This window comes from Anopheles maculipalpis, chromosome X (assembly GCF_943734695.1).
Source record: "Anopheles maculipalpis chromosome X, idAnoMacuDA_375_x, whole genome shotgun sequence".
In the NCBI taxonomy this organism is placed as follows: Eukaryota; Metazoa; Arthropoda; class Insecta; order Diptera; family Culicidae; genus Anopheles; species Anopheles maculipalpis.
This window is the reverse complement of record NC_064870.1, coordinates 7,514,942-7,538,381: the sequence shown is the minus strand read 5'-3', so window position 1 is coordinate 7,538,381 and position 23,440 is coordinate 7,514,942. Positions and strand designations below refer to the sequence as shown.

At 47.1% G+C, this 23,440-nt stretch overlaps 3 protein-coding genes across 3 annotated transcripts in view; 2 read left to right on the top strand and 1 right to left on the bottom strand.

Annotated features, from left to right (window-relative positions):
• The window catches only part of LOC126567281 (protein retinal degeneration B), a 208,646-nt gene extending 200,422 nt beyond the window's left edge, over positions 1-8,224 (top strand). Inside the window, exons 2-7 of the mRNA XM_050223515.1 lie at positions 2,489-2,580; positions 3,902-4,674; positions 4,751-5,174; positions 5,242-5,317; positions 5,538-7,762; positions 8,036-8,224. Coding sequence (XP_050079472.1) covers positions 2,503-2,580; positions 3,902-4,674; positions 4,751-5,174; positions 5,242-5,317; positions 5,538-7,762; positions 8,036-8,224 — 3,765 coding nt within the window. The 5' untranslated portion in view covers positions 2,489-2,502. The remainder of the gene's footprint in view (positions 1-2,488; positions 2,581-3,901; positions 4,675-4,750; positions 5,175-5,241; positions 5,318-5,537; positions 7,763-8,035) is intronic.
• Positions 1-21,796, bottom strand: part of LOC126561855 (protein lava lamp-like) — a 122,442-nt gene extending 100,646 nt beyond the window's left edge. The window contains exons 1-6 of the mRNA XM_050218201.1: positions 21,691-21,796; positions 20,773-21,594; positions 20,465-20,582; positions 14,353-20,262; positions 13,810-14,079; positions 13,592-13,663 (exon numbers count right to left, since the gene is read on the bottom strand). Coding sequence (XP_050074158.1) covers positions 13,593-13,663; positions 13,810-14,079; positions 14,353-20,262; positions 20,465-20,582; positions 20,773-21,594; positions 21,691-21,759 — 7,260 coding nt within the window. The 5' untranslated portion in view covers positions 21,760-21,796 and the 3' untranslated portion in view covers position 13,592. The remainder of the gene's footprint in view (positions 1-13,591; positions 13,664-13,809; positions 14,080-14,352; positions 20,263-20,464; positions 20,583-20,772; positions 21,595-21,690) is intronic.
• The window catches only part of LOC126558031 (thioredoxin domain-containing protein 5 homolog), a 227,925-nt gene that overhangs the window by 46,196 nt on the left and 158,289 nt on the right, over positions 1-23,440 (top strand). The gene's annotated exons all lie outside the window — the stretch shown is intronic.

Below are 23,440 nucleotides of genomic sequence, written 5' to 3'. Positions count from 1 at the left end.
AGAGAGAGAGAGAGAGAGAGAGAGAGAGAGAGAGAGAGAGAGAGAGAGAGAGAGAGAGAGAGAGAGAGATAGGGAAAAGTCCAGGCACGGATAAAAGTAGTAGGTCGGTGCCCCCTTTGGCATATTTATTGATTTACCTAGGCCCTGCTAGTAAGCAGGCTCCTCTTCAAGATAGGTGAAGGTGTAAGTAATTTTTTAGGTGTATTATTTTTCTTCTTTATTTCTGAACAACTCTATTAACTGGAAAGTATTGCGTAATCTAAAGGATGCAACAGTGCACTATCGATTATAGGCAGTAGCATCTTGAGACTTATCCTAAAACATAAGCTTTACGGTGATATTACGTCCGTTTGTCTAACAAAAAAACAATACTATCAACCCCCCAACGTGCACACATGTTCCACGCAAAGCAACACTACTTAGAAAGCCCACCAACACACACACACACGCAGAGCCCGTTGCGAATGATGGCATCCCTCAAGGTCAAACAGAGAAGCCGAAGCAAATTTTCGAGAATCGTACATCAATTAGCACCTGTCCACGTACAAAACCCCAGAAGCGTGCTTTGCAGTAATCAACCAAAAAACTATTTATTACACCTCCCTCCCCCCCTTTACACATCGAATGTGGGGGTTTTGAGGGCCCTAAAACCACTCTCCCATCTCACGCGCTCCTCACATGCGAACGCAGGTACAGTTTTGCTGGCTGGGGGGTCCGTAATTGCCTAGTACTACTTAAAAGTGCGCTCATTTTCGGCAGGTGTTGTTTATGGTGTACTGTCGAGTGCTCGACTATTGCCATTCGCATCCGGGGAGGTTTTATTTGTTATTTTTTGAGTCGATCTGTAGCTCAGTCGAGAGTGTGTTCTTTGTGTTGGATGGCTGGAAGTTTAGTGTGAGTGAGAGAGAGAGAAAAAAGAGAAAGAGAAAACGAAAACATTAAAATAAACACCATCCTCAGAAAGCAGGTCCCGGGAGTGGGGTCTCCAAGAAGCAAGCAAGAAGTTAGTAATATTTACTTTTTAAAGGTGGACGTAGCAAGAAGCAGCGTGTGTGTGTGTGTGTGGTTTATTATTAGATTAATGTGATGATTTTTTCTTTAAGGTTAAAACAAACACACAACTTACAAAGCATGTGCGCACACGGTACACGGAAGTATGTCCGATCTCTTCTGCTCTTAGAATAGTAAGCAAAACAAGGTTTTGGAAAAAACATTTCAGTCAAGAAACTGGTGCAGGCAGTAAAACGCTTACCGTAAACGCCTCTGCTGGCTCGGTAGCCGCGCACTAACAGAGCAAAACGCTGAGAAAACACGTTCTTTGTGTTGTACATTGCCTACCTTTAGGCGCAAAAATAGATTTGTCCCACTTGAGGCCTACCTACCCAGACTCCAGTGCTACAACCAATCCACTTCTATGTTTGCTCCGGCTACACATATACACAGGTACGTGTGTGTGTGTGTGTGCATGTTCGATTAAGATGCCGAAGGCTCCTCCTTGGACGATCCCCGAACGGGGACAAACTATTTGGATTGAGTTCAATTTAATTAGGGAACGTTTTGTTGCATGATTCAAAAATAGGATTAATACAGGTCAGGAGGAGAAGGTGGTGGAACAAAAAAAAAAGAAAATGAAGGTGAAATAAGAGAGAAAGTGAGAAAGAGACGTTAGATCCTTTACGAGGACTCAAGCGAAAGGAGGAAGGAAAATAGTGAAAGGACACCTTTAAAGTGAGTGAATGCATTTTGGAGGAAGTTTACATACATTTGCACACACTCACACACATACACACAGACATGCATACATTCTCGCTTTCTAGGTTATTTGATTGATTTGAACATGTTCTTATCGGTTTTCTGCTTTGCTATTCCGGTTCTTTTTTTCCGCCCCATTCTACCTGCGATAGTGCTTTCCCAATATTGGAAAATTGCCAATTGGACGTCGTGTCGTGTTCCTGCTTACTTCCGTTACATGTTTCTGCTAGTAACATTATGTAATTGTGTACGTTTGTGTGTGTGTGTGTATATATGCACGTCTCTTCGTAGTAGCATTAACTGTATTATGTAAGGGACAGTAGGAACCAGAAACCAATCAGATATGCATGCGTGTTTAGAGTTGAGTTTCTTTTTTTTTAATTTTCAAAAACTCCCAATCGAGGGGTACCACGAAGGTGGAGGCAGGCGGGACGGACCCTAAAAACACGCCACCAGCCTGGCAGCGAGTGTGGTTAGTCAGCTTAGAACGCTCGTGACGGGAAGTGACGTGCATGGCTGCCCAAAAACGGTAGCAAATAGAGCAAATTGTGCAAGTTGTGCTATTAATTCCTTAGCTCAACGCTAAGCTCAAACGACCAACAACTCTCCTCAAACACACACTCTTTCTCTCGCTCCACCCACCATCAACCCTTCAACGGTTTTGCCTGTGGAAAGTGTTTGGAACGGATGTGATTATTGACCTTGTTCTGTACCTTTCGCCGTTTGCAGGAAGAAGTGTAACGATTCGCTATGCTAATCAAAGAATATCGTATTCCTCTGCCACTGACGGTTGAGGAATATAGAATAGCGCAGCTGTACATGATAGCGGTAAGTAGTAGTGGATGTTGGCGGAAACAGTTTGTAGCAAAACTTTGATTTCTTTTTTATTTCAACCCCCACCTCCCCCCCCCCCCCCCACACACACACACACACACACACACACCCCTCCAATCCAGTACGCGCGTACAGCAACAAGTTAGGGCCACAAGTGGCAAAGTTTGCTGTTGCGCGCGCTCCTGAAGGTATGCAATGTAATGTACGTACGGTTTGCAATGTGCCACTCACCCGAAACAATGAGTGTGTGTGTATGTGTGTGTGTGTGTGTGTGTGAGAGAAACTTACGGGACCCACGGTGTCCACGTTCCAAAACGAGGAGAGTGAACCTTGCAGTATTATGGATTGCATACTTTCAGGCTTTAAGAACCCTAGACGGGAACCAAAGTTGAAAGTTGCATCGTGAGGGTACTCCCACTATTTTGGTATTCCATCACACTGGGTCCTGTTGGGTGGGAAGGGCTAACACTTAGACACACTCCAGTTGCCTCGTACTACGCGAGCTCTAAATGGCGCCTACTTTAAGTCCGGAAACCTAGAGTGAGCTGCTTGGAATCTAAAACCAGAATCATAGTTGTTTTCGGTTAACGATATCCCTGAAACTGATCCTACTGCGTGAAACCTGAGTATGTAGTAGACTCAAGCAGCTGAACGAACGTGATTTCCCTGTCTCTTTCCACATCAGAAGTTATGGTGGATATGTAGTCCCCACTGTATAAGAAAAAAATCGAAATCAGATACAGGAAGTACTGCAATCAGCAATTCTTGCCAATCTTGTTCCGTCATTCAACCTCATCTGTACATAAACTGGTATTGGTGTATGTGTGTTGGAGAATATTTCACTTTCAAAATATACCATTAGTACCGTCCTGGAAGTTTTCTGGCAAGTGTTCCAAGAACCAACAGTGTCCTAACCTGTAAGTAAGTTAAGATGGCGACTTTAAAGCTCTCAATATCGATCAAACGCTATCAACTAGTATTGTCTCTAGTATATTCAACCATACCTGTACAGAAAACCTCAAGGGAAAGTAACGCACGTGTACACTTGACTTGCTCCTATGTCTCTCTGTCCCTCCAATAATAGTCCATCTGTTACTGCTTACGGTTTGCGAATCTCGCTTTCTCGTCCTCGTACCCAATGCCTTCCGTCTGGGCAAAGGGAACTTTTTGCGTTTTTGTGTTTTTTTGTGTGTGTGTGAATTTGCGACAGAGTGTTTGTTTGGTGTACATCGTTCTACAGTATTGTTTTCCCATCCATGTTCATTTACTCACCCTGATTTTTGTTGTTGTTCGTCTTCGATTATTTGGGATGCAGAAAAAAAGTCGCGAAGAAAGTAGTGGAGCCGGTAGCGGTGTAGAGATCATTGTGAACGAACCATATCAAGACGGACCGGGCGGTAATGGGCAATACACGCGCAAGATCTACCACGTCGGCAGCCATCTGCCGGGCTGGATCAAGGGGCTGCTGCCGAAAAGTGCGCTCACGGTCGAGGAGGAGGCGTGGAACGCTTACCCGTACACGAAAACACGCTACACCTGTCCGTTTGTGGAAAAGTTTTCGCTCGAAATCGAAACGTACTACTTCCCGGACAATGGGCACCAGGACAATGTGTTTAAGCTGAGCGGTGCCGATCTGCGCAACCGTATCGTCGACCTGATCGACATCGTTAAGGATCAGCTGTACGGTGCGGACTATACGCGAGACGAGGACCCGACGGTGTACTGTTCCGAGCGTACCGGGCGCGGCCCACTCACAGAGGCATGGCTCGATGAGCATTGGGATGAGGTGCAGGGCAAACAGCAACCAACCGCTCGCAATATGTCGCTAATGTGTGCGTACAAGCTGTGCCGGGTGGAGTTCCGCTACTGGGGCATGCAGACGAAGCTGGAGAAGTTCATCCACGATACGGCCCTCCGGAAGACGATGCTGCGGGCCCATCGGCAGGCCTGGGCCTGGCAGGACGAATGGTACGGTCTATCCATGGATGACATCCGAGAGATTGAACGGCAGACGCAGCTAGCACTGAAGCGCAAGATGGGCAACGAGGAGGGTGCCGAGGAACAGGAAGATGACGACGAGGAAGGTAAGTGTGTGTACGGGGTATTGAGCATTAAATTGACCATCTTTCTGATCATCCAACTTTTTTTTTGTCCCATCAGGCAGCAGCAAACCAGCGGCATCAGAGCAGGACAATCGTAACGCGAATCAGATGTACTCAATCGAAAAGACGAACGAAAACTCGACGCCCCACATGGACAAGAAGGAACCGATCCCGCTCATCACTACCACGGCCGACGCGGAAAGTGGGAGTGGTCCTGTGTCACGGCCAACGCGCAAGGAAAAACCGAAACCGTCCGCACCCAGCTCCGAGGACGATGATTCGCCGGACGCCAAGCAGAGGGCGCAGGTCAACGTGGAGTACGACGAGGACGACGAGGATGAGGAGGATGAGGAAGAGGACGAGCGGCACGGGGCGCGGGGTGGACATTCCCAGCAAGGTGCATGCTATCTGCGGAAGCAGAATAATACTGGCTCGAAGAGCAAGCTGCACTCACCGCTCGGATCGGCCCACAGTTTCGATCTGCAGGTAAAATCTTTTGACAGTTCCGGGTTCCATGTACATCATTTAACTCACACACTACTTGCCTATGCAGGTTGCCAACTGGCGGATGGAAAAGCTGGAGGTGGACTCGAAATCTGGCTCGGAGGAAGAATTTTTCGACTGCGTCGGTACGTAAGAAAATGTTCCACAAATTGCATAACTTAACGTTTTTACGTTCGATGGAATATATTGATTGTTTGTTTTCTTTTGCGTTTTTGGCATGCGGGTTTTTTGTTTGAACGTGTACAGCACGTGGTATGTGTATGTGGTGGTCGGTTAGATCTATTGCGACTTGCGTACCCTTTGTATCCTTATGCTATTCTGCTTTATCTTCTTTATCCGCCTTAGGTGATATGGGTGAGAAGGCCTCGCTGGTAAAGTGGAGCTCGCTGGAGTTGCTAGCCGAAGAAGACGACAGCCCGCAGCTTGCGTCAAATCACCGCAATCAAGAGGACAGTATCTTCAGCCAGTCGTATCTGCAGCGCGTGACATCCGAGCGCGGCACGAGACGCTCATTCCTCGGTCACCATTCGTCGAGCATTGATCGGGGCACGGGGCATGATTCTCCGCCCGGTTCACCCGGACTACCTTCCTGTCCGACGACGGTGCTCGTGCTGATAATGCATGCCGGCAGCGTGCTGGACGTTAGCTCGGACATGACCACCAAGAAGTCGGACATTACCACCTTCCGCGGTGCGCTCGAGTCAGTGATGCGTCAGCATTATCCTTCCCTAGTCGGGCACGTCGCACTGCGGCTGGTCGCCTGTCCGGCGGTCTGTTCCGATGCGCTCGGCATCCTGTCCAGCTTGAGCCCGTACTCCTTCAACACGTCCTCGTCCAGTGCGGAAGTATCGAACCTGGCGGATGTGCCGATCGGTGCGATACCGCTCCTCTCAACCTGTGCGCCCGATTTCCAAGAGTCGGTTAGCCGAGCTGTATCCTGCGCGAATCAAACGTTTGCCGACTTCCTCAAGTCGGACGAGGGTCGTGGCTTTAACGGGCAGGTGGTACTGATCGGTGACTCGATGGGGAGTGTCCTGGCGCATGATGCGTTGTGCCGGTCGACGACGCACCAGGGCAGTGAAGCGTCCGGTCTGAACCATATCGCGGATTTTGTTGCCGAAGCGAACGATCTGGACGCGACGAAGCTGCTGACGGCACCGTCACCTCGCCGCCGTTCGTCCTCGACGAGTGAGTCACGTGTACCAAAGTTTGAGTTTGAGGTGGGCGATTTCTTCATGTTCGGCAGTCCGCTGGCGGTGATACTGTCCGCCCGGCGACTCTCGGACAGCAGGTATGGTAGCAGTAAGCCGGCCTGTACCCAACTGTACAATCTGTTCCACCCGACCGATCCAACGGCGGCAAGGCTAGAGCCGCTGCTGAGTGCACGGTTTTCGATGCTGCCGCCGGTGAATGTTCCGCGGTATGCAAAGTATCCGCTTGGCAATGGGCAACCGTGCCATCTGCTTGAGCTGATACAGTCTAGTCCGCAGCTGTTTGCTGATGGTGGTCCATTGCCGTCCGCCCGCCGACTGTCGGACACGTCGATCCAGAGCGCTGCCTCGGGCATGATCGATAATGTTCCGCTCAGCACGATCAATCAGCTGCAGCAGCGCTGGTGGGGCTCGAAGCGTCTCGACTATGCACTGTACTGCCCGGAAGGGCTCAGCAACTTCCCATCCCACGCACTGCCCCATCTGTTCCACGCGAGCTACTGGGAGTCGAGCGATGTGGTCGCATTCATACTGCAGCAGATTGGCCGTTTCGACGAGTCCGGTGGTGCCGGGTACGGGTACGAGAAGGACGTGTCGAGCTTCCGGCCATCGCAACCGCGCGAAAAGTGGAACAAGAAGCGCACCTCGGTAAAGCTGAAAAATGTCGCCGCCAACCACCGGGCAAACGATGTGATCGTGCGGGAAGGTGAACCGCAGCGACTCGTTGCTCGCTTCATGTACGGACCGCTCGATGTGATTACGCTCGCGGGCGAACGTGTCGACATACACGTGATGCGTGATCCACCGGCCGGCGAATGGCAGCTGCTGTCGACGGAAACGACCGACAAGAATGGGCGCGTTAGCTATATCGTGCCGGCAGAGCAGGCCTGCGGTTACGGCATCTTCCCGGTGAAGATGGTCGTGCGCGGTGATCATACGTCGGTGGACTTTTATATTGCGGTGGTGCCACCGCGCACCGAGTGTATCGTGTTCAGCATTGACGGTTCGTTCACGGCGTCCGTGTCGGTGACGGGCAAGGATCCGAAGGTGCGTGCCGGCGCGGTCGATGTGTGCCGCCACTGGCAGGAGCTGGGCTATCTGTTGATCTACATCACCGGTCGGCCGGATATGCAGCAGCAGCGCGTACTGTCCTGGCTGAGCCAGCACAACTTCCCGCACGGTCTCGTTTCGTTCGCGGACGGACTGTCGACGGATCCGCTCGGCCATAAGGCCACCTACCTGAACAATCTCATCCTGAATCAGGGCCTGATCGTGCATGCGGCGTACGGCAGCAGTAAGGATATTAGCGTGTATACAAGCATTGGCCTGAAACCGAAGCAGATCTTCATTACTGGGAAGGTAGGTGTGAAGTGGTAGAGGAAGGAGGGAACTGAGCAGCTTTGATGAAAATATTCGGCAGTTCCACCAGCAGAAACTCGAAAAGTTTAAATGGAGTCCAGGTCCTGGTGAGGACATATCGAGGCATTACTATCCTTTGTGCTACATCTAAAGCCCTCGAGTTTGTTATCCATTCCTATATCCTTTCTTGTAGCAATAAGTCCAGGCAATTAGCATTCACCGCTTATCTTCTCATTCTTCAATCCAAATATCTAACTTCTTCCAAAATTTCAGGTGAGCAAAAAGCACCAGTCGATGGCAACACCACTCACCGACGGGTATGCCGCACATCTCAGCTCCCTCATGACGGTTGGCGGTTCCCGACCAGCGCAGGGTAACGCCCGTATGGTGATACCGCGCAGCTGCTTCAACCTGCCCGGCCAAAATCAATCCATTCGCAGGCGAAGGTTCGTGCCGGGTTAAAAAGGTGTTAAAAGGAGTTGAAAAAGGTAGAAAACTCGGAAGAAGAAAAAAAAACCAGACAGGCGATAGTAAAACGAAAGGAACAAAACTACAACTAATCAAATACCATCCTTCCCTATGTACACCGCAATCCATGCCAAAAAAAACTAAGAAACAGGAAAAGAAAGAACAAAACCCGTAAACAAAAGTATAAAACCTTAAAAGTAACCCAACACGTTAAATGAAATGTAGAACGATGAGAGAGGAAACTTTAAGCATAATAAGCACTATTTAAAAGATGCATCTATGAATATAGTTGTTGGGAAAAGCGATGAGCAAATGAGATGAAGTTATAGAAGAGAGAGAGAGAGAGAGAGAGAGAGAGAGAGAGAGAGAGAGAGAGAGAGAGAGAGAGAGAGAGAGAGAGGGAGAGAGGGAGCGAGAGCAGAAAACCGAACGATATTCCTTTTTAGTCTGTAAGCTACTCGAATAAGGGGTTTTGTGCAGATGTTACAGTGTTAGCCGAAAATCAGTTTTTTCAGTAATGTTCTTGATATTTTGTTTTTCTAAGTGACAGGTATTGTGGCGGTGTTGGTCGTGAGAAAGCTCACGAGAATGTAACTTATTTTTAATTTTAAACTAGATGTGAAAAAAAATCGCGAAGCACCTGGATAAAACAGTCAGCGCAGAGTCATCCTTACAACAGCTCACTCTAACCTTCACCCACCCCGCCCCTCACTCCCTACTACCTCTCCTCCGACTCCGTCGGTCTGCATTTGCTGTTTTCCGACTCAGATGGAAACACGCGTTAGTAGTAAGTTATATGTGTTAGTACCGGCAAACAAAGCAACAAAGTGTGAAACAACTAAGATCTGTCAAAAAGCAAACTGAGAATCTGGTAATGTGTTAGTAGCGTAGTACATCTATTGAGTAAGCGTACCATACCATGTTCGGAGCACTCGTCCACAGCGGAACGAAAGATACTCAAAGTGTGTATGGCTCAGGCAATAAGAAGCGTACCCGTAACAGAGCAATACAAGCCCTGCATCATCTCCTTGAAGCAATCCTGGCCCCTCTCTCTTTTTGTCTGTCTGTATTTTTCGCTTTCAGAAAACAAAAACTCACATAAAACACGTACACGTAGCCAGATGATGGGACAGATTGGCGTTGCGAGACTACGCGGTGAATACGTTTAGACATATACACACTAGGGTGCCAGGCACTAGGTGAAGAAGAGTAAACAGAGGATGCGGCAGCCATTTCTAAAAGCAAACAAGAGATCGTACAGGATTTCTATGCAATATTCTATTTTGTCACATGGTGAGTATGCGCTGCGAGTCACCCCTTCATCCTTTCACTCTATACTCAGCACATCCTCCCCAATAAGCAGGGTTTCGGGTCTGTATAAGGGAACTTTTGAATCGCCCAGAGGAATTTTGCAATGAGGGATAGTGGGAACTTTACTATCATATTGTGGAAGCTTGCATTCAGTTTGGCGTGATTTACCAACTCGATCGGGGAACTTCTGTTAACACCGGCCCAAGAAAAAGGGAAAATACTCGAGAAGGATCCCCTTCTAGAATATATTGTGTGCGGATAAATACATTGTCCGTTGGTATTGGAAAAGGTTTCCTACGCACTGAATAGAGCGTGAGAAATAAATCAAAATTAGAATTTGAATTATCGGCTTGCCCTCCATAATGTCTGGCATTTTCTTAAGAGTACTGACGATCTACGTCCGCAACACAAAACTTCTCATAAATATGTTTCAAAGGCTAAAGGGCAAGATATTGGTCAGCCGTCGCCGTTTACGTCCTTCTCAGTCACTCTGGCCAACTAAAGGCTGACTAGACTTTCTGATAACCATCACGTAGATGGGATTTATATCCTGGATTAGGATCGGCGCCCTTGTCACACCACTAGCGACCTTTTTCCAACTAATCCAACCATTTTGTCTACACTGAAAACACATTGTGCATCCTTGGCGACATGTGTAGTGCGTTTCACGCAATAAATTTCACGCAAGGGGAAGGGACATTCCCGAGTATTTTACCATAAAATGAGTTGAAAGGGCCTATTTGAAAACTGCTCATCTACAGCCGCGTGGGAAAAAATTCCTCTCAGTCAATGCTATATTCCACTATATAATTGCAAAGCGCCACAACGGGTTCACACCATTCCAGCTATATATTTGAAACATTCCACTAAACGATTCTGCTATTCCATTATTGCTGATCGAAACCCTGTGTAAGAATCTTACCTGTTTGGTTAGTTATTCAAATTAAATCCCCTCCTTTCTGGTGGATGAGTAAACATTAAAAAAAGATTAACAATTCCCGCTCTGCACACATTCACAAAAGTACACCCCCCCCCCCCCCCACACACATGGAAACCCTGGCTTAATATTTCCCCGGCTGAGGCTAATCGCAATAATCGTTCACTTCGTTTCAGGTACCTGGCTTTAGAAGACTGTCTCTTAAAACCCGGCTGTAAAGAATTAAACAAGAAAATAGAAGAAGGAAGTGGAACAGAAGAACAAACATACACACAGAAGAAGACAAAAAAAAGCAAAGCAAAATGGCAAGCAGCACCCTTAAAGGAAAACTCCCCTTTGTTTTGGAAAAAAAGGGTCAACAGCTAAGAACAACAACAGAAATGGTAATACATGAGAGAAAATGGAATATCCCTGTTTGAAAAAAAAAATGAAAAAAACCAACACAAAAAAAACGAGAAGAAGAAACTGTTTATAATTATTAACCTTGTTATTCGAGTATTGTTGAGCCTTTATCTCGGTTTGTGTTTTCACAATAATAGAACAAAAAAAAAGCGAAACAAAAAGGGTGGAAAAACGAACAAATGCAAAACACAAGAGCAAACGAAGGAAGCAGAAATCAATTCAATGTTCGGATATATTATATACAACGTCGACTATGTTTGGATATATGATAATTTTTAAACCTGAACGTTTTACCCAAAGACTACTACACTCACAACAAATACACACACACACATGCACACTAACATTTCGGAACGTGGCGGAGAAGAAAACTCATACTGATGCGCACCTATTACTGAACATATACATTATATATTAGATACTACATATATAAAAAAAAACCCAAAAGCAAAAAAAAGTTCTGTGTAAATCGGACATCTGTGGAAGCTATATAGTGAAAGAAGAAAGGAAACGTTGTCAGAATCTATACATATACATTATATTACACATATACATCAGTAGAACCGTATTATACAGGAGAGTGTCATCCGATTCGTTTGTAGTTTGAGGCAGAGTTAATAAAAAAAAAGAAGCAAACGTCCGAATCTAGACGCCCGACGCAATCGTGTTTGAAGGTAGAAGGTGCAGGTGGACAGAATTAACCAGGGCAGGGGATCCCTGTAGAAAGCAAGCAATGGAGGCGCCCAGTACATCGTACCCGGGGAAAGGGTTATATAGGTGAATCAATTCTAAAACTTTGATGTTTCTTTACTGTTAAATGAGGGTGAGAAGAGAATGGGTATGTGTGTGTGATCGTGTATGAATGTGTGTTGTAGCAAACATGTAGTGATGTCATTCAGTGGTTGAAAACCAAAAACAAAACACAAAAAAGCATAGAATAGAAATGGGTGAAGAAATATTAATAAAAAGGAGCGACAAAACGCAAGAGCATGTAGATTGGTGCAAGAAGAAGTACATTTTGATGTTGAGTGGTTTAAAAAATAAACATGAAAATCAAACTTTATTAAAAGAAAGTGGAAAACAATGCGACACAAATTCGCGGCTGGTGTAATATTAAATTTGCAAACTATATTTACAGACTAACAAAAACCACACTTACGCACCCAAACTAACACAGGCAGTGATTTTCTAAAGTATTCTTCAAAAAACCCAGAAACCAAAAACAAAACAAAAACAAGGCTGTCAAACATTCAATGCGTTGTTGCAAAAAAAAAGGAACATACTTTTTTATAAAAGGATTGTTATTCATTCACGTCGATTAGTTAAACCCTCTGTCTCTTTGTGCGTGTGTGTGTGTGTGTGTATCTACATCACACGGGGTACAGCAGGTGGGGACGAGCTATTTATATTGGTCAACCGAGTTGATAGCTGTCAGGGGTATCAACTACTAACCGATTTTGTGTGTAGATGTGCTTCGGTGTGTTTCCATTATTACTCCAGCAAACCGATCTGATACAGCATTAAGCATTTACAAACAAAACACACACTTACACACCCACACACCTGTCCACCAACACTAAGTGAACGGTACTGGATTGTGCCGTGGCGATTAAATGAGTAACTTATAACCAACCAACAACAAACAAAAAAACTAAAAACCAAACAAACGCGAACTTCTACTCACTGGACAATCTTTGACTACGATTAAAGCTAGTATTATTACTACGTATACCACCACTACTACTGCTACTAATGCTACTACTACTACTACTACTAACAATACGAACAAATAAAAGAAAAACAAATGTAGAATTCAACAAAGGAAAGGTTGTAAAACAAACGGCTGAACACGTGGGGTGTGTGTATAGGTGTGTAACAAAAAAAAAAAAATTAGAGAAAATAATATTTAGTATTATAATTTTAGCAAATACCAGTGTATCGTTTGCATGTATGTTTGTGGTTGGATGCGATAGCGGACGGGAAAATGTTACAAACATACGTACCCGCACCCACACGAACACGAATGGCCAAAAATACAGGAACACTTACAAATCAACTACCGATACCGAACGAAAAGATTTCAAACACACAAACACAACACACACACACACACACTCGGCTATATTATAGCGGATACTATGAATCAGTTGCTTACTTGTAAAGTGATGTAATTGCTTGTAAAAATCAATAAATGATAATAAAACAAACCCCTCATCGTTAAAAAGCGTTTTTTTGTGTGTTACAAGCTTCGATCCGTATTACAACTTGATCAAAGCAGGTGCTTTATTATACATCCTTTGTTTTAATTAACTAGCGCTTGTAATTAACTGTGTTTATGTGTGGGTAGTGTGGCACACACACACACATACACACACAATATCTAATTTACAAACATATTTCACCACGCGTAATAAAGTAGATTTATCGCGCAAACACACCTCGAACGATCGAGCGTTGGCGGCTTATTCGGTGCCTGCAAAAAAATGCAACGAAATCTGGCAAATCCGTCAATCTTTCTGGTTGCTGCTTTTCGAAAGAAAAAAACACCCGGCAGTGTGACTGCGCTGTATATATTTTTTTAAAATAATTATTACACATACTTGCGAACGAGCAATCGGAAAACAAAACATAAATTTACAAACAAAACAATTTTACATTACACAATTACGATAGTAGGAAGGGGGAGAGGGGGGGGGGGGGATTTCGGCGTGACTACTTCTTTCCCAGTATCCAGTTAAGCAGCACTGTTGAGGCGCTCTGCTGTGTGGTTGCTTCTGTGTCGGCTGTAAACAATAAAGGATAGTAATAGTGTGAGTGTAAGTATGTTTATGCAGAGAAATGTAAATGATAGGGTGCGGCGAGCCAGCTCTAAAGCTCACCGCACACTATCACTTGCGTTTCCCTGTGTGTGAGGAAAAGCCCGTCTTACCTGTCACGTCCGTGCCGGCTATTTTCGCTGCGGCCTCCACCGGCATGTTGGCAAGATCGCGCTGTATCAGCGTTAGCTGCCGATTGCGCTCTTCGCGCTCTTCCTGCCAACGTTTCTCCTTCGAGTAGCTGATCGATTGCAGCTCGGACAGTTTGGAGGTAAGATCCTGCGGGCTGGAAAGGCTCGAAACGGGCCGTTCGTCTGCCGGTAGACCGGTCAGCGAGCGGTCAGGCGATGCATCGATTGAACATTCGCCCGAGGTGCCGTACTCTGCCGGGGAAAGAGATAGCGGATCAGTCGATTGTTTTACACTGATTTACAAAGCGCAAGTGAGATAACAGGTGGGTAGATAAGTCTTAGTCCCAACCACCAGCTGGCACCTATCAAACTCATACATGTGTGATTACAAAGTTAGCTAAAACTGACTATAAAAGATAAATACTTTTTTGATTTTGAATTTTTAAATACATTACGACTACACAGCTTATCTACCCACCCGATAGCTTGAAAAACCAGGTTAAACTATGAGACGTTCATTTTTACCATTTTCTGCAGGGATTGTGCCAGCGAAACGCATCTTAAACTCTTCATGCATTCGCAGCGCGTTCGACAGCCGTAGCTGCAGTGTGTCACGCTCCTGCAGTAAGTTGCGCAGTTCCAGTTCCAGTTCATCACATCGCATATCGCGCTGGTAGATCATGTAGAGGGCAAGCTCCAGTTCAGCCTGCGGTACACGATCACCGGCCGGTGGTTGTTCCGGCTTTGGAATGGTTTCACTGCCGCTCAGTCCCGATGCGAACAGTTTCGTCGGATCGACACGTGCCGCCAACCGAGCGTACTCCGCACTGCGCAGTGCGAGCTGTTCCTTGAGCGTCACAATTTCTAGCTCTTGACGTTCGAGTACCTCCTGCACGGTGGCATCATCTACACGGGCGATTGGTTGCGATTGCGCGGAAGAGCCTGCTGACAATTTTTCCAACAGTTCGGTGCGTTCCTGTTCCAGCTCTTGGATGCGTGTCTTTAGTGGAGCGAGCAGATCGGGAGGAGCTTCATTAGACACTTCGACGACCGACCCTTCCGGGGCAGGCCCTTGCTGCAATTGATCCACCGTCGATCGTAGCATCTGTATCTCCACACCCTTCGCATCCAGCTCAAGTAGTGCCTTGTTTAACCGATCCTCGAACTGAAGGTCGTGCAAAATTTGTTGATTAAGCATCTCCAGCTCTCGATTCATCTCGGACTTTTCCTCCTCGAGCAATCGATTCTGATGCTCCAGCTCGGCCAGCTGAAGTTCCAGCGAATGGGCAGAATCACCATGGCTGGGCAGGTCCCGTGCACTCGCAGTTGATTGTAGTTGCGCATTGTGGCGCTGTACTTCGCTCAACTCTGCCCGCAATACCTCAACACATTGCACCTCCCCGTTAACCTGCTCTAACCGTGCCTTTAGGTGTTCAATCTCGGACTCGCGTGTCTGCAAAGTCGCCGTTACCTGCTGTATCTTTGCACGCAGTTCATCCACCTCTTTGGAAGCATTAGCCGATTCGCGCAACAGCTCAATCTGTCTGTCCTGGAATTCCTTCACCTCCGTTAGCTTCTCACACGCGGACTCGAGTGTGTCCAGCTTCTGCTCCTGTGCCGCTTTCTCACGCTGCAGTTCACGCACCTTTGCCTCCAGTGCTTCCTGGGCCTGCACCGAACCATCTGGTTCCGTTCGTTGCGTTGCGTCCAGCTTCACCTTACACTCCTTCACCTTGCGCAGCAGCTTGCCCGACTTCACCTTCAGGTCGGTAATTTCTTGCTGCATCATCTCCTTCTCAGCTTCTAGCTGCTGGATTTGTCCGTCCTTTTCGCGAACCAACTCCTCCAGCCGTGCCGTTTCGGCCGTACCCCAACCAGCATCCGCATCATCCCACATGCCGAGATCGTATTCCGGTTTGGGTTTCGGATCGGGCTGCTGCTCCACTACCACCGCCGTGGCGGTAGACTTTGCTTCAGCAAGCGAACGCTGCAACTGTTCACACTCTTGGTGAAGTTTCTCGCATTCTTGCTGCTTGCTTTGAAGCGTCCCGGAGAGTTGCTGCTTTTCGGTGCCTTGCTGCATTAGACTCATTTCTGCCGACTCTAGTGCCAACTTCTGCTGTTCGAACTCATCCTGCAGGGTGCGGTATCGTTCGTCTGCCAGTTCCGTTTGCTGCTGTAAGGTTCGTTGCTGAAGTTCCGCCGCTTCCAGCGCCATCTTGCTCTGATTCAGCTCGTCCAGCAGTGAATGGTAGCGTTGTTCGGTTTCACCAGTTTGTTGTTGCAGCAGGTCTAAATCATCGTTCAGAGCACCGTTGAGTGAGGTTAAGATGGAGATGTTTGTTTGATCTTCCTGCGTTTGCCGCTCGAGTGAAGCTAGCTTCTCGCGTAGGGTCGCAAGTTCGTGTGTTTGCTCCTCGTTCTGGGTGCGGTACTGATTCAGCGTTGATTCCCAGCCAGCGCGCACCTGCTCCGCCTCGTACAGTTGTTGCTTCAGCTGATTCAACTCCATCGACTGATGTTGGCCGGCATCGTCTTGCAGCTCCCGCAGTTGCTGTATTTCCTGATCACGCTGCTTCAGCAACTCGTTCAACTGTTCCTTTTGTTGCTTTTCCTGCACCAACTCTACACGAATCATTTCATATTCGGCCATCTTTTCTTCCAAACTTTGTTTATCTTCGCGCACTGTAGATAAAGATTCTTGCAGGCTCGCTATAGTTGAATGAAGCGTTTGATGTGCTGTAGTTAGGGCGGTAATATTCTGTCTCTCTTCAGCTAGCTCGCGATCCAGCGCTACTGCGTTGTCCCGAAGGGAGGAAATTTCTTCACTCAATTCTGCATTGGCTTGGTTTGCTTCGTTTAGACGTTGTTCTATAGTGGAACGTTCTTCGTTTGCATGTTGTAACAATCTACGAAGATCCGCCAGTTCTGACTGCTGTGATCCTTGAAGCTGCTCCTGATTCGTCAGCGCTTCCTGTAGTTGATTTTGCAAGGTCGAGAGTTGCTGGTTGAGCGTCTCGATCGTACGCTCCCTTTCTTGCACCGTCCGTAGCAGAGTATCGACACTGGAACGGACCTCGTCAAGCTCCATCTTAAGACGCTCGATTTCTCCGACGGTAGCAGTAAGCTCAGATTTCTGAGATTCCAAACGCTGTGTACTTTCCGCAGCTGCCTGTTGGAGCTCCTTCTGGGTTGTGTTTAGTATCTTTTTTAGTTCCTCAATTTGGCTGTCCTTCTTCATGCAAAACTCGGAGTACTGATTGAGCTCGGTAGTGATTGATTGCAGTTGATTTTGCAGATGCTCTACTTCACTGTCAGCGGACTTGGTGTGCTTTTCCGCATTCTGTAAACTATTTTCCAGCGTACTGACCACTTCCATCTGTCGTACCAGCAGTTGCGTAATACACTGGTCCGTCTCCGCTAGCAACGTCAGCCAGCTGAACGCGTCCGAAGTCGGCAGATCCATCGACAGATCTTCCAGGCTCTTCAGGGAGATGCTTTGGTCCGGCCGTTTGCGCCACTTCTCACAGTATCGCTGTATCCACTGCTCGGCATACTTCAGCTGCTCCTTCACACTCACATCACGATCCTTCAGCATCGTCAGCTGTTCCTCCAACGTCTTGCGCTGCTCATGTTCCGCCCGCACAGTCGCATTAAGCTCTTCCTTTTCACTCTTCAAACGCCCCAACAGCAACGTTTGGTTGTGGAAGTCTTCCAGCTTGCTTTGGGTCATACGCAGCTCGTCCTCCAGATAAGCGGCCCGCCGTTCCCGTTCCTGAAGGCGCTGCGCTTCCTTAATCTTTTCCTTTATAATTGCTTTACATTTTTCAATCTTGCCATTTTTACTAGCTACATCCGCTTGCAGTGTCTGTATTTCGTCCCTGCACGTCTGCAGCTCCAGCTCTAGCGACTGCAGTGCGTCAACCTTGCATTGCAATTCTGCCCTTAACGAGGTGAGTTGCTCGTGACACTTTTGCAACTCCTCCCGATGGCTCTCACCTTCCGACTCCATGTGATACTTCTGTTCTAGCAGCCGGTGTAGCTCGTTGTTGAGATGATACAACTTTTGAGCCATTTGCTCGTTTTCTTCCCGCAATTCACCCCCATTATCAGTGGGAGGATTCGACTCGAACTCTTTTATCCGATTTTCTAGATCTTGTTGAACTTTCCGGCTCGATTCCTTTAACGCTTCCATACTCTTTTCTAGCTCAGCAAACTGGACGTTTTTCTTTTTCAAATTCGCCGCAAACTTCTTCAACTTTTCCAGTAGTTCCTCGTTCTTGTGCTCTACCTGCTCTTTCTGCGTCCGGAGCTCATCCACCTGTAGCTGGTGCTCTTCAACCGTTCGGTACAGGTCAATGATCTGTCCATTTAGGGTTTCGATCGTTTCCTGCTTGTGCTGCAACTCACTTTCCAAACTTTCGCTCGCCGCTTCCGCCTGTAAACGCTCCAACTGCTGATTGTGTGCTTCTGTCTGCTGTTCCAAACGGTACTGCAGCTCGGCGGAATACGTTTTGAGATGATGGTTTTCCTGCTGCACCTCGAGTAGTCGGTGCTGTATCTGCAACAACTCGGACGATTTCGCATCAACTAGCGCATCGATATCCTTCTTCAGTAGCAATATCTCATCGTTCTTGCTGTTCAGCTCGACCTTTAGCAATTCCGGTTCATCGTCCGAACTCTTCTCGCACGCTACCTCTAGCTCGTGCTTTAGCATCGCTATCTCTTCCTGCAGGAGGGCCGTCTGGGACGCTTTACTTTCAAGACATTTAACCGTTTCCTGGAGCTTTGTTTCCAGTGTGCTGATGATCCCGCTGCGATCCCTATCGTCCGAACGCTCCTCCAGATGCCGGCTGTACCCATCCAGCAGCTGCCTGCTCATCGTCACCACACTTTTCGCGCTCAGTGTAAGTTTCTTTGCTAGTTGCATCTTTTTCTGTTTGTCCTTGTTTTTGTTGTAGTTGGTAATGTCTGTTTCCACTGCCAGCAGTGACTGTTGGTAGGCTTCCTGATCGAATGCTTCATCTGCGATGGGCAGACTTGCGGCACCGGTACTACACTCCTCACCTTCCGTTCGGCGTACCCTGACCGTGTCCAGCTCCAGACGGATGATTTCCTTCTCCTCGTTTATAATACGCAACCTATCCTCCAGATCGGACTTGGCCGATGCCAACTCACCACTGTACGTGCGCAGCTGCTCGTTCGCCTCCTTTAGCTTATCGAGCTCGCTCAGGTACGCCTGGTTTTCCATCGAGATCGCATCCAACTTTTCAAACACTTCACGCCGCTCGTCCGTAAACAGTTCCACCTTATCCATAAGCTCCTTGCTTTCATCCATTAGCTTCAGCAAACTTTCGTTCAAGTCTTCCTTGCTACCCGGCGCACTCGGCACATTTTCGTCCGTTTCCTCTAATGTTTCTCCACTACCACCGCTTTCCTCCGCATTGGTACGCTTTTCCGAGTTTTCCATCTCTTGCTTTTCGCGCTGCGTTAAGTTTTCCAATATTTCAATCGATTCAGCCGAGCTCACCTTCTCCAGGCTAAGCTTATCGATCCGTCCCAGCAGTTCAGCGTTTTCCGACGCGTACCGATTCAACTTTTGCTGCAGTTCCACCTTTTCCGCTTCCCAGCTGTGCAACTCCATCGTTAGTTCGCTCTTGTCCGCGAGACACTTTTCCAGCTTTTCCTCCAGCTCGATCGATAGCATCTGGCTGGCGATTCGACCATTATCACCGTCCCCGTCGCCCTCCGCTACGATCGGTACCGTGCCCGGATGGTCGGCAAGCGATTGCAGTTCGTGCCGCGTACGGTTTAGATCTTCGTTCAGATCGTTTTTCTGCTCTTCGAGCAGCTGCATGGCGGTGGCCTGATGTTGGCACGTCAGTTCCAACATTTCGATACGCTTCTGCAGCTCTGGAATGGCCTGCTTCGTGGCACTGGTACGATCGGATGTACCATCGCCGGTATGGCGTTCCTCTACCTCAGCCAACCGTTGTGCAAGGACGGTATTTTCTTCCGTCAGCTTTGCGATCTCTTCGTGCACGTTGGAGGTCTGCTTGAGTGTGTCAACCTGCTTCTGCAGCTGCTTAATCTTCAGCTTGCATTTTATCATGTTTTTGTTTGACTCGTCCAGCTGCTGCTTGAGCTTGCTCGTTTCCGATTCAAGCTCCTCGTCAGCAGACCGAGGAAATAGGGGTTTGGGTCCGCTCGTTTTTAGCTTCTCCTGCAGTACCGACACGTTTGCCGTCATGACGTTCAGTTCGATCGATTTTTCCTCGAGCGATTGGCGCAGATCCGCCATCTGTTGGTTCAGGCGCTCCATTTCTAAGTCCTGCGAGGCGAGCGCCTGCTCGAGCGAAACAATCTTTTCCATTGCATCGCGCAGCTGTGCAGCCCTTGCGTCGTCCGTTTCGAGCTGTGCTTCTGGGGTAGGATCTAAAAAGAAAAAAAAACGATTGAAATTTGATGTTAAATTTCAATCATTCGATGGCCAGCGTGACCTAGAAAATCGGTTAAGCCAAGAAGAAAACATAAAGCCACGGTACACGATTCAAGATGTAAAAAAACTCTTCGGTTGAATGCATGGTATTTTCCGTCAAAAAGGGAGAAGACAGGGACTACTGTAGTAACAACATACCTGAACGGGTCTTTTTACGCTCAACGGCCTTTTCCAGAGGATCGTACCCGTACGATTCTAATAATCGCGATATTGCTTCATCGTTGGAAATGCTGTAGCTTTGCTGAAGTAATTTCATCTGTAAAAAGGAATGATAAAAAACATATTAACCTAAATTTCATTGACCCGGGTTTGTTTTGCATTTTTATTTTTCAATAGCTTTTATTAAAATGTAGCTATCAGCTTGAATATTTTGGAATGACTAAGAAATTTTTTTCTCTATCATACAGCAAAACACATATTTTTCAAATTTTGAAAAACAAACTTACCTGCAAGTTGTGTAATTCCTTTACCAACTCGAGATCCGATTTGTTGTCTTCCTCGAGCAAACCCTTAACCAGCAGCGACAGTGCACGCAGCTGTTCGTCAATAATTCGCTCCTTTTCGTGCAAATCGTCCTCCAGCGTCGTTATCCTACGTTCTAGCATTTCGTCGCTCTTGCGCTTCGTCCGTGCCTGCCGCACACTGTCCTCGAATTGCGTCAACTCGTCATTAAACTGTTCCTCGCTGTCACGCACCGCCTGTACCGGTGTCGACCGTGACTCGTGCGACGGACCAGAATCCAGAAACGAGTGGCTTACCGAACGGCGCAAACCGTCCGCCAGCTCGTACGGTGGCACAAGCTCCGGCAGGCAGGTGGTACTCGAACGGTCCAGCTCACCGGACCTTCCCAGCGTTTGCTGGGTCGCTTCAAGCTTGTGCTTGATTTCGATAACCTTCTCCTCAATTTCCCGCTGGCTCGATTCGCGCTCCGCCATCTTCAGGCGGTTCTGTTCGATCTGCTGCCGCAGCAGGGAACATTTTTCCATCCCGGACGATTCGGAGCGTCCGCGCGGAAATAGGGGACTGCGCGGATCGGGTCGCCCTTCGGCGGTAGTACCCTTCAACGGCACACCCTGATCGATGGTGGCTAGCGATTGGGAGGAGGAACTGATACTGCTCGCACGATTTAGCCGGGAGTTGGTAACCTTCGTTTTGAAGTGTGTTAACCGTTGGGCGATATTTTTCACTTTCTCTTGTGCCGTCGCATGCTTCATATCGTTCACTACCTCCGTTTGGCGGATGATTTCACGCAGCGCACTTATTTTAGCCTGTTGGGGTGGGGGAGGACATTGTAATAGTATTAACAGATGGTGCTTAACGGAGTGAAGGGCATACTAGTGGAGGGGGAAATCGAAAATACGTACCTGCTGCTCGTCGAAGCTTGATTGAAGATTTGCTAGCTCGGGATCATCTTGATTGCTGTTGCCAGCCATGGTTGTGGCGGTCTCGGGTGTGGAGTTTGGTTTCGAACGAAACAAAAAAAGAAAACAGAAGAAAACAAAACACAAAAGAGGATGCTTCCTGAGAAACGAGTAAATGGAGTAGATAAAGATAATTTGGTTTGTGATTCTTGTTGTTCAGTTCCAGCCAATCGGAAATGGGATGTAACGTTGGCCAAACAATCAAGGTTGGCATTGATCGTTGTGAAGGGTATTGCACACAGCACAAATATATGAAAAACTACTCTTCAAAACACGGAATTGCTCGTCTTACCTTGTAAAGCTAGCTAGTTTATAACTTTAAGACAGAAAATAAAACTATTTAAGCTCAGGAAAACATTCTTCTCGTCCTGCTGTACACATCATCAAATGTATGTATGTTTTGGCAGTGTCAGCTCGGTCCAGTCGATTGTCAAATCGGTTCGTCAATTTCGCCGGCACCGAACAGAACTGTCAATCGGTTTTCGCCATTTGTACATTTTTATTGTTTATTTTGTTTGTTGTCTTTCCGATCAGGTTAATTGAATATTGTGATCGGATGAGCTGAAAACTATTTCATTCTATTTTACGTTTTATTTGTACGCCGAAGTGGCGAGCGTTTTTCATTGGTTTCAGTTTTCGCAACACAGCTTCGAATGTGAACACAAATTGAACGCAAAACGATAACTGTCAAACCATGCGGCGAAAATCGCAGGTGGCGGTGGGATGTGTGTTGTAGTGTTGGGAAAAGCGAATCCAAATGTAGACTCGAATCTACAAGTCGTAATCCTTACAAGGATTCGAATCTCAGAATCCGACTCCCTGTTTCTGTTCTCGAAAAAATTGTCACGAGAATTTTTGTTTTCACACATACCGAGCTACTGTAATTTTCCATCATGTTTACATTTCTTTTGCAAGCAGAAAAAATGAGGTAAAACAACGATTTAAATTTATTAGATTTAAGAGATTTAAATTTATTAGATTGAATTAGATAGAAAAACGGCAATGCCGGGGTGAGATGGTCGACAAAAAGAAGCGCGGTCCTAAAACGCTTCCAAGGTGGTATGCGGAACGCCTGGATCGGACCAAAAATGGGCAAGTTATCGACGATTCCGAAGTTTTTGGGACCATATTAGCCCGTGGAAAATCGGCAATAACTTTATCAGGTTTGGTCCAATCGGGGCTTTCCGCATACTGTTGGATGCGCCTTTGCACGCCTTTTTCTGGTATACCTCAACCCGATCCCTCCACCCCAATTTCCCTCCAGTTTTTGTCTTATTCAGCCTTATATCTTCAGCATTATATAGGACATTTACCGAACTTAGAGTCAATGTGATCTTCTTCTTGGATGAACGACCTTTAAGGTCACGCCGGCCATCGAACGCCGGCTTACTAGAATTGCCGATACCACGCAGTTGTATAGTTAGTTTTCACTACTGGCGGGCGGTCCGGATGGAATTTGAACCCCGGTCCTATCGTAAGATCGGCGCCGCTGTCACCTACACCAGCATGGCGCCCCTCAATGTGATCGCGGGCCTGTGAATTTATTCAATGTGAATTTATTTTTGCTTAGAGTCTCCGAAAGACGAAATTCGCCACTGTTGACGAGGCCCCTTTGACGAGTTCCCTTCGCATACAACACGCTTTGGATTATGTCTCTTCGTCTAAAACACCCCTTTGGCAATGCATTGACGAG